The sequence below is a fragment of the Onychostoma macrolepis genome, chromosome 15, assembly GCF_012432095.1.
Source record: "Onychostoma macrolepis isolate SWU-2019 chromosome 15, ASM1243209v1, whole genome shotgun sequence".
Lineage (NCBI taxonomy): Eukaryota > Metazoa > Chordata > Actinopteri > Cypriniformes > Cyprinidae > Onychostoma > Onychostoma macrolepis.
In genome coordinates, this window is record NC_081169.1 from 26,762,760 (window position 1) to 26,774,217 (window position 11,458).

The following is an 11,458-nucleotide window of genomic DNA, read 5'->3' on the forward strand; positions in this document are numbered from 1 at the left end:
GGCTATTTTTATTAATACAAATTGCAGGGAAGCGTTGACAACAAGTTTATGTGTGTGTGCAGCGCAATCTGCAATTTCTCTCTCTCGCTCTGTGTGTGTGTGTTGTTTTGTTTGCATCAATTAAAGCAGCGCATTAATATGGAACAGTGATTACAGTGACTGTGACTGACTTGGAACTACCTGTGCATTAAACGGTTTTACAGCATACCTGCCAGCCAATCAGAATCCAGTATTCAGACAGATCATGGAATATAATATAATATAATATAATATAATATAATATAATATAATATAATATAATATAATATAATATAATATAATATAAACAAGGATGCATTAAATTGATCAAAAGTGACACTTAAAGGTCTGCTTACCCCCAGGGCATCTAAGATGTAGGTGACTTTGTTTCTTCAGTAGAACACAAACAAAGATTTTTAACTCAAACCGTTGCAGTTTGTCAGTCCTATAATGCAAGTCAATGGGCACACAATCTTTGAGAGTAAAAAAAACATGCACAGACAAATCCAAATTAAACCCTGCGGCTCGTGACAATACATTGATGTCCTAAGACACGAAACGATCGGTTTCTGCAAGAAACTGAACAGTATTTTTATAATTTTTTACCTCTAATACACCACTATGTCCAACTGCCCTGAGCGCGTGCACGGCATCCGGTGTGTGACGTCTGTATGTATACGTCACTCATTGTTTACACAGAGATTGTGGGTATGACGGCTAATCAAAATGGTCATTACTTGCGCTTATCCTGATTGTTCAAACCGACTTAAACCTAAACGGTTATGTTTGCTCGCGCGAACTCATCCAGGAATGTTGACTTTTCAAATTGCGTAAACTACACCAGAGCACATACAGACGTCTCGCACCAGATGCCGTGCACGTGCTCAGGGCAGTTGGACATAGTGGTGTATTAGAGGTAAAAAATGATAAAAATACTGTTCAGTTTCTCGCACAAACCGATCGTTTCGTGTCTTAGGACATCAATGTATCGTCACGAGCCGCAGGGTTTAATTTGGATTTGTCTGTGCATGTTTTTTTTTCTCCCAAAGATTGTGTGCCCATTGACTTGCATTATAGGACTGACAGACTGCAACGGTTTGAGTTAAAAATCTTCGTTTGTGTTCTACTGAAGAAACAAAGTCACCTACATCTTGGATGCCCTGGGGGCAAGCAGATAAACATCAAATTTTCATTTTTCGGTGAACTATCCCTTTAAGACATTTATAATGTCACAAAAGTTTTCTATTTCAAATACATTTCTATTACTCTAAGAATCCTATAAAAAAAATGTATCATAGTTTACACAAAAATATGAAGCAGCACAAATAATCAGAAATCAAATCGGCATATTAGAATGATTTCTGAAGAATTATGTGACACTGAAGACTGAAGACTCATGTTTTAGTTATTTATAATAATTCTGATGAAATAATCCCCAAACAGCCAAAGATCATCTGATTTATTGGTCTAGTCAATATATCGATCTCTCTAGTCTATAATATATCCTCACTGCCATAACTTGGCAAGCGTGTGACAGCACACTGATGAGTCTGAGGTTGACAACTCTTCACTCCAACACTGGCGCATCTGACTGATGCAGCAGCCTGCGCTTCCTGGAGTCAGACCCGAGGGACATGCCTTTGATCGCGTTTGAAGCGGGAACGCACACAAGAAGTGTGAACGCACAGACAGATATCCAGACTGCAGGAAAGTCCACACGCTAGAAACCGTTGCCTTCAGAATACACAGTATGCACGCTTCAAATCTTTGAGCTGACTGCAAAAACACAACCACTATAATTTTACAAACAATCTGAGACTCTGATGTTCATTTGAACAGCTAATGAGATCTGTTTTCCAGGTTACTCATCAGAAATGCTACGTGCAGTCTCTTTATTCAGCTCCCACTGCGGGCATGTTTCGCTTGCTTCAGTTCTCCGTCACCAACAGTTTCAAAGAAAAGAGGGGACAAAAACCACCAGGGGGCCACAATCATCTGAAAGTCACCTTCGATCACCTGCACTGTGTGATGCTTAATCTAAAAGCTTGGATGGACAACTGCTTTGTGTCACTTTAGCATTTTGGGGGTTATTTTTGTCTATTATCCTGGCAAAGTGAAGAATGACAGGAAGCAGAGAGAAGAATGGGACTGAAACAAGAACCATAAAAAAACAACAATAATAATAAAATAAAAATAAATTATAAAACAATAAAAACCTGCATGCCAAGCATGTCACAATTAACCTACAGCACAGAACTGTGATCAAGCAAATACATTACTGAAAATTTTAATTATAAGGGGTCTTCCAGTAAATATTTTAGGCCAAAGGGTTCAGATGAGAAAAAAAAAAAAGAAGAAAAAGTGTAAAAAAGTACATACATAAAAAAAAAAAAAAAAAAAAAATGTCCATCATAAATTGGAAAGGAATCAGGGTTACTATATTTACCTAAAACTAACACCTTTACATAAAAAAATAAAAACAGAAATAAAAGAAAATATTAAAAAACATATTAATAATAAACCTATTTGTCTAGTTGCCAAAACAACATTTCTCATTTTTACTTAAATGAACTAAAATAAGTAAAACTGAAATAAAATTAATAAAACTATGCAGACAATGTCATGTAGACAAAAAAGACAACTAAATTGCTAAATATTTTACTAAAATATAAATAATAAATATAAAAAAACTTTCCAATATAATTCTAATATTAATAAACTCAGTGTTGTTTGAGATACTATTATAGTTTTTATTCATACTCTGAATCAGTTTTTATTTTTATTTTATCTTATTTCTTTCTTTTTTCATTTTAATTTGACTAATTCTGTTGTGTTTTTTGTTTTTGTTTTATATATATATATATATGTGTGTGTGTGTGTGTGTGTGTGTGTATAGTTTTTGATCCATTTATATTTTAGTTTTTGTTTTAGTTATTTTAGTATGATAATTCTGCCTTTGCAACTAGTTGAAATATGTATATTTCTTTCCAGTTAATGTTTATTTTAATTCAAGTAACGATTTTTCTATGGTTTTAATTTTAGTTTCAGTTTTAGTTAAGTACAATAACCCTGACTAAAATAACTCAAACCTAGGTCACTTAATGTGACATAAGCATGTGCGTCAGCCAACGCACCCCAGCTCCAATGTAAAATTATTATTTTATTAAAATAATCACTGATCATAGAACCCGATTAACCACAGGAACCATGCTTTGTTAGACCTAGTCCTAGTTCTGCTTTTCAAAATCAAACCACTTCTCCATTAATAAAAAAGCCTCGCCCTCACATTTCATTTCAACTGCATCTTCAAACATCAGGCCAGGACTCAAAAAAAAAAGAAACAGAAGCTGAAATGTGATTGGCTGTGGAGAGTGAGGCGGTGCGCTATGATTGGTGTGTTCTTACCGCTCACTGAGCTGATGACTGCAGTTGACCAGGATGTGCATGCAGTGAATGCATACAACGCCCATCAGAACCAGACTGACCGGACCGAGCTGGAGCAAAAACAGAGAAATCTGTGTTTTAGACACTTTTAAAACAGTTTGAAACATAATATCTGTTTAAAGTGTCTTCTACAGCAATAAAGCCTTATCGTTCTCTCTCAGCGTGAACTTTGCTTGCTTACTGTATGAGGCCTTTATGACGCCAATAAAGTTTGTGGACTGACACGTTTACAAACCAACAGCAGTTGGGCTGTCAGCAAACACTACAAACTATACAGGTTTAGACTGTAAACCAGTCTGACCTGTTTTAAACTCACATCTGAGCCTGTCCACCCATTAAACAGTCAGTATCCAGCGATCAGGACACGATGGTGAAAACAAACCAATCTAATTACAGGGGCAATAAAGCTGCAACTGTATTTTGTGGGAACAACAAATACATTTATTACTCCCCTCGAGCATTTCAGGTATTTAGAGTCTGTAAGTCAGATTCATGATCTGGTTTTACTAACAGTCTGACCCTGAAAACCTGGATGTAAATCTAGAATGTGTTCATATTCAGGGTCAGTTTTGAACTTTGAGAAGATGAAATCTACACCGGGTTTATCACTCATATGTTTTCACAGAAGAAGCTGTGATGCTACATACCACTATCCCAGCATTCTTCACTGCTAGAGGAAGCCCAAGCAATCCTGTGCCGATATTCCCCTTTAAGAGATGCAGCAGGGTTTGAGTAAACCTGAGGAACAGACAAAACTGATGTTTTTTTCACATTAATGTTGTCAATATGCTGTTTATATATACACACATTTTTTGCTACAGATGAAATTGTTGTTTGCAAACAAACACCTACAAAAGAAACCCTGATGTGAGACACCAGGTGAGACTCACGTGATGCCTTGCGGCAGATGCTCTGAGTCTTCATCTACGTCTGCATCCTCCTCCTCCTCACCTCCTTCTTCCTCCATTAGAGGGGTCATCACCTCCATGTCTGCTCCGTGACATATTTGAAATAAAATTACAGGCTTAAAGGCATTGGATCTTACACAGTGTTAAATGCATGGCCTAATTAAACAGATCTAGTTCATGAATGAAAAAATAAGAACAGGTCTGCATAAAAACAGCAGCCTGATGCTTTATTTGGTTCATTAAGAAACACCTGAGTAGCTCAAAATAGTGTGTCCGCACAGCCTAATGTGGACGCTGTGTTTTCAGACCATGTATCTGGTGATCAAAACAGGTCAGCCACAAACCAAAGAAAGAGGTAATGCTGCCCTAAAGTTTAAAGGACACAGGTGTCTCTGCTGGGAAAGCACTGGTGTAGTTTAAATTAAATGAACATTTCACAACTAGGTGGTGTTAAAAAAACACATTTATAGAATAGAAATATATTTATGTGTTTATTTTACTTTTTTTTTTTTTTACATTTCAATAAATATTTTAAAAACATTTTAGGCAAGGCAAGGCAAGGCAAGTTTATTTATATAGCACATTTCATACGCAATGGTAATTCAAAGTGGTTTACATAGAAGGAAGTAAAATAATCATAAAAAAATAATCACAACAATAAAACCAGAAATTTAAAAAACGTTTAAAATGATTTAAAAATTGATTTAAAATGAATTTAGAAAAGTCAGAAATAAAAATTATTATACATAAAATACAGTGCAATTAGCTCGGACGTAGCACAGTGCTCATTCAACAAATGCACAGCTAAACAGATGAGTTTTGAGTCTGGATTTAAAAGTGGCTAATGTTTTAGCACATCTGATCTCTTCTGGAAGCTGGTTCCAACTGCGGGCGGCATAATAGCTAAAAGCAGACTCCCCTTGTTTTGTGTGAACCCTTGGTATTTCTAACTGACTCTATCCTAATGATCTGAGTGGTCTGTTAGGTTTATATTCAGTGAGCATATCTCCAATGTATTAAGGTCCTAGGTCATTGAGTGATTTATAAATGAGTAAAAGTACTTTAAAATAAATCCTAAATGTAACTGGAAGCCAGTGTAAGGACCTGAGGACTGGTGTGATATGCTCTGATTTTCTGGTTCTAGTCAGAATCCTGGCAGCAGCGTTCTGGATGAGCTGCAGCTGTCTAATGGTCTTCTTTGGAAGGAGACCATTACAATAATCCACCCTGCTGGTGATAAAGGCATGAACAAGTTTCTCCAAGTCTTGACTGGAAACAAAACATCTAATTCTTGCAATGTTTTTGAGATGATAGTATGCTGATTTAGTTACTGCTTTGACATGACTACTAAAACTAAGGTCTGTCTCCAGAATCACCCCAAGATTCTTGAATTGATTTTTAGTTGTTTGACCCCTAGAGTCAAGGTATGCATTCACCTTGAGAACTTCATCTTTGTTTCCAAATGCAATGACTTCAGTTTTCCTTGTTTAACTGAAGAAAGTTCTGGCACAGATGGGGCTGTAGTCATTTGGAGATAAGGCTAGGTAAATCTGGGTATCATCTGCATAGTTGTGATAGGCAGTTTGGTTCTTTCTCATTACTTAACTTAGTGGGAGCATATAAAGGCTAAACAAGAGCGGTGCAATAATTGAGCCTTGTGGGACTCCGCATGTCATGGACGTCTACTTAGACTTATGCTCTCCTATACTCACATAATAACCTCTCCCTTCTAAGTATGACCTGAACCATTTTAAATGCACATATATATATATATACATAAAATTTCATATATACACAAAAATGCATGGTATATACCTAAAAATGCATATTATTATTAATAATAATAAATGTTATTCAAACAATACTACACACTGAAATATTTTTTAAACGTTTATATTTACTGATTTTTAAATAAAGTAATTGTGTTTAAATAAAAAGTTATGGTGTTTATTAAAATTGTTTAAAATATTATAATTTAATCTATTATATAGAAGAATACAATTACATGGTAGTACTGTGGTGCTTTTTTGTTAATGTAGAGAGATGCATGAAAGTAATGAAGTGTGATCTGTGGTGTAAAACACACATCATTACCTAGTTGTTCAGGTGCTGGCATCCTGTGCTGCTCATCTGGAAGGTGTTTATTCAAACCCGCTGAAGCTGATTATGTTGCAGGTGTGTGTTGTGTACTGAGCTCTGATGAGTTGACACAGGGGGATCAGCTGTAGACGACATATGCAATGACACACATTCATTACACTCCAAACACATCGACTTCACAACATTTGATTGTTGCTGTACACTAATGTGACATGTTAAAACTAACTTCTCTTTGTAATTACATTAAACAATGAAATGTCAAAGCAGCTTCTAATTGTTAAGCAGTAAAAAGCATACTTAAGCAAAAGACTTAACGTTTGGACACACCTATTCTTTATCATGGCTATTTTTCACATTTTAGAGTAATAGTAAAGTCACCACATTTACTATTAAACCCAAATGTATGGGAATATTATATTATATTATTATGCATTATATATTACATATCTTACATAATAATCATAATAATAAAATCTATATAATAGTTACACAAACAATACAAAATATAATATAAAATAAAGGTGTTTATTAAAAGTTTTATTACAATATATATTTAATATTTAAAGATGTAGGCTACTTTTAAAAATAAATGTTATATATAAACACACATACACGTGCATAATAGTACATATAATGCATATGATATAATACTACTATAATTGTTATGCAAACAATATTACACAATATATTTAATAGACATTTTGTTTACTAGAATATAAAATGTATTTACATTTTATTTACTGAACTTTTGGAATAAAATGTGTTTACTAAAAATTGGTGTTTAGCACAATTTTATTTTTTATTATTTCAATATATACTTAAAAATGTTTTTATATATTTTATATATATAACAGCTTTTGCTGCTGCTGGTCCTAGTCTATGGAACAAATTACCAGCTTCTATCAGAGCTGCGCCCTCTTTGCCTGTATTTAAATGTTGGCTTAAAAAAACATCTTCTGTCAATAGCTTTTGTCTAGCCATGTCAATTGTATTGTTATGCTGTGTTTTGACGTTCTGTTGTCTCTTATCTGTTTTATTTTAGTTGTATTATACAGCTCTTTGGATCAACTGGTAGTTGTGTGAAAGTGCTTTATAAATAAATAAATAAAGAAAGAAAGATATGTTTTTCTATATAAAATATAAACACATATATGCATATATATACAGTGAGGAAAATAAGTATTTGAACACCCTGCTATTTTGCAAGTTCTCCCACTTAGAAATCATGGAGGGGTCTGAAATTGTCATCGTAGGTGCATGTCCACTGTGAGAGACATAATCTAAAAAAAAAAAAATCCAGAAATCACAATGTATGATTTTTTAACTATTTATTTGTATGATACAGCTGCAAATAAGTATTTGAACACCTGAGAAAATCAATGTTAATATTTGGTACAGTAGCCTTTGTTTGCAATTACAGAGGTCAAACGTTTCCTGTAGTTTTTCACCAGGTTTGCACACACTGCAGGAGGGATTTTGGCCCACTCCTCCACACAGATCTTCTCTAGATCAGTCAGGTTTCTGGCCTGTCGCTGAGAAACACGGAGTTTGAGCTCCCTCCAAAGATTCTCTATTGGGTTTAGGTCTGGAGACTGGCTAGGCCACGCCAGAACCTTGATATGCTTCTTACAGAGCCACTCCTTGGTTATCCTGGCTGTGTGCTTCGGGTCATTGTCATGTTGGAAGACCCAGCCTCGACCCATCTTCAATGCTCTAACTGAGGGAAGGAGGTTGTTCCCCAAAATCTCGCAATACATGGCCCCGGTCATCCTCTCCTTAATACAGTGCAGTTGCCCTGTCCCATGTGCAGAAAAACACCCCCAAAGATGATGCTACCACCCCATGCTTCACAGTAGGGATGGTGTTCTTGGGATGGTACTCATCATTCTTCTTCTCCAAACACGTTTAGTGGAATTATGACCAAAAGTTCTATTTTGGTCTCATCTGACCACATGACTTTCTCCCATGACTCCTCTGGATCATCCAAATGGTCATTGGCAAACTTAAGTCGGGCCTGGACATGTGCTGGTTTAAGCAGGGGAACCTTCCGTGCCATGCATGATTTCAAACCATGATGTCTTAGTGTATTACCAACAGTAACCTTGGAAACGGTGGTCCCAGCTCTTTTCAGGTCATTGACCAGCTCCTCCTGTAGTTCTGGGCTGATTTCTCACCTTTCTTAGGATCATTGAGACCCCACGAGGTGAGATCTTGCATGGAGCCCCAGTCCGAGGGAGATTGACAGTCATGTTTAGCTTCTTCCATTTTCTAATGATTGCTCCAACAGTGGACCTTTTTCACCAAGCTGCTTGGCAATTTCCCGTAGCCCTTTCCAGCCTTCTGGAGGTGTACAATTTTGTCTCTAGTGTCTTTGGACAGCTCTTTGGTCTTGGCCATGTTAGTAGTTGGATTCTTACTGATTGTATGGGGTGGACAGGTGTCTTTATGCAGCTAACGACCTCAAACAGGTGCATCTAATTTAGGATAATAAATGGAGTGGAGGTGGACATTTTAAAGGCAGACTAACAGGTCTTTGAGGGTCAGAATTCTAGCTGATAGACAGGTGTTCAAATACTTATTTGCAGCTGTATCATACAAATAAATAGTTAAAAAATCATACATTGTGATTTCTGGATTTTTTTATTTAGATTATGTCTCTCACAGTGGACATGCACCTACGATGACAATTTCAGACCCCTCCATGATTTCTAAGTGGGAGAACTTGCAAAATAGCAGGGTGTTCAAATACTTATTTTCCTCACTGTATAAATATAAATACACATACACATACACACACATACACATACACATACACATACACATACACATACACATACACATATATGTGACCCTGGACCACAAAACCAGTCTTAAGTCGCTGGGGTATATTTGTAGCAATACCCAAAAAAACATTGTAAGGGTCAAAATTATCCATTTTTCTTTTATGCCAAAAATCATTAGGATATTAAGTAAAGATCATGTTCCATGAAGATATTTTGTAAATTTCTTAACGTAAATGTATCAAAACTTAATTTTTGATTAGTAACATGCATTGCTAAGAACTTCATTTGGACAACTTTAAAGGTGATTTTCTCAATATTTAGATTTTTTTGCACCCTCAGATTCCAGATATTCAAATAGTTGTATCTCGGCCAAATATTGTCCGATCCTAACAAACCATACATCAATGGAAATCTTATTTATTCAGCTTCCAGGTGGTGTATAAATCTCAATTTCGAAAAATTGACACTTAAGACTGGTTTTGTCATCCGGGGTCACACACACACACACACACACATATATATAATAATATATATATATAATTTATTTATTTTTTATTTTAATAAATGTGTTTCCTAAATATCATTAAAATATATTAATCGTTTAATTAAACATAACACATACACAATACAATTGTTAACAATAAGTTTAGAGTTTAAACTAAAGCAATATAAAGAGTTAAATGTTGATAAGCAGTGTTTCTCAACTGGTGGGTCTTGGAGTGTACGGCCAAAGAAGCTATAGTTTCTTAATGTTTTTCTGCTGCGAGACGTTTATTTTAAAAGACATGCATGAAAGCTGTTGACACTTCTGTCAGATGCAGTTTAAGTAAAGAGTGGCTGAGAAAAACGCGCTGTCCCGATTCAGTATCTGCGGTCAGATGAGATGTTGACAGGCTTAAAGTCAGTGTCATTATTCTATCGTTATTTTCGTAACTTGTTATGAAATACAAAGTCTCTCACCTCAGAAAAACGAACTATCATGTCCTGCCAGACCTTATACTGTGTTCGTAGCGCGCACTCTTGTATAGCACGCGCGAACGCTCACTAAAGCGCAGAAACTACGAACATGCAACTCGTGAAATAAAAGTACAGTACCGACAAATCACATAACTGGAACTGCCTGTGTTAGCTGGGAAGGATTTGCATGAACGTATGATATTAATTCTATTCAGGAGCAGTTTCCACGTTTCAGTTCATGTCAGTATTGTATATTCACCATGGTAACTGTTGTTTCCATAACCCAAAAATACAATGTTTTTTTTTCACTTTGTGTCATTTTGTATATGTATAAATGACTGTGGTGGCTCAAATCGACTTAATTGTATTAACAAAAACTAGTTCGGGCCTGCTATTTAACAGCCTTACCTTATAGGCTGTTCATTCAGTATTAATCATATTCTTAACAGTCTTAACTTATTTTTTTGTTAAATAAATTTGCTTTGTTTTTGTTTTTTCAACAAATTATATATATATATATACGGTATATATTGTAACACTTTATTTTAAGGTCTCTTAACTAGTTGCTTATTAGCATGCATATTATTAGTATACTAGCCATTTATTAGTAGTAATTAAGCACATATTAATACCTTTTTCTACATGACCTTATTCTACAACCCTAATCCTACCCAATACCTAAACTTAGCAACTACCTTACTAACTATTAATAAGCAGCAAATTAGGAATTTATTGAGGGAAAAGCTTGATGACCATGGGAAAACGTGGGTCCCAAGGCCAAACAAGTTGAGAACCACTTATGTAGAGCATTATAAGCTGTACAGAGTGATGGGTTCAGTAGTGGAGGTGGAGGCGTCTTTACCGAAGGAGCGCAGAAATCACAGCCGCTCCTCTGTTGCTCTCTCCGGCTTCATGCGCGTCCCTCACCGGCCCTGCGCTGGATCCGACATCCGCATCGAACAACCCGCGCGATCAGATGACTCAAGCCTAGACTGATGGCATGCCATTGGAAAGGAGCCCCCCGTCAATGAAGATAAGTCCCGCTGGAGATTTGTAGTGGATCACAGCGGATGAGATTCACCCAGACAGTGGACATCATCACAGGATCTCACACACAAACTATGCGCTCCACGTCACCGGCGTCACGACGGAGCAGCTCCTTAAAGGGGCCGCGACACAAATACAGCCGCTGTGTTTGGCATGGGGCAGGTTGCATAAACTGTTTAGAATAGTCTTAAAAAGTTAGTC

The 11,458-nt window shown here is 36.1% G+C and overlaps 1 protein-coding gene across 1 annotated transcript in view; it reads right to left on the reverse strand.

Annotated features, from left to right (window-relative positions):
* slc36a4 (solute carrier family 36 member 4) overlaps window positions 1-11,360 on the reverse strand; it is a 28,569-nt gene extending 17,209 nt beyond the window's left edge. Inside the window, exons 1-5 of the mRNA XM_058745370.1 lie at window positions 11,073-11,360; window positions 6,465-6,592; window positions 4,353-4,452; window positions 4,110-4,200; window positions 3,424-3,512 (exon numbers count right to left, since the gene is read on the reverse strand). Coding sequence (XP_058601353.1) covers window positions 3,424-3,512; window positions 4,110-4,200; window positions 4,353-4,452; window positions 6,465-6,486 — 302 coding nt within the window. The 5' untranslated portion in view covers window positions 6,487-6,592; window positions 11,073-11,360. The remainder of the gene's footprint in view (window positions 1-3,423; window positions 3,513-4,109; window positions 4,201-4,352; window positions 4,453-6,464; window positions 6,593-11,072) is intronic.
* Window positions 11,361-11,458: the final 98 nt, after the last annotated feature.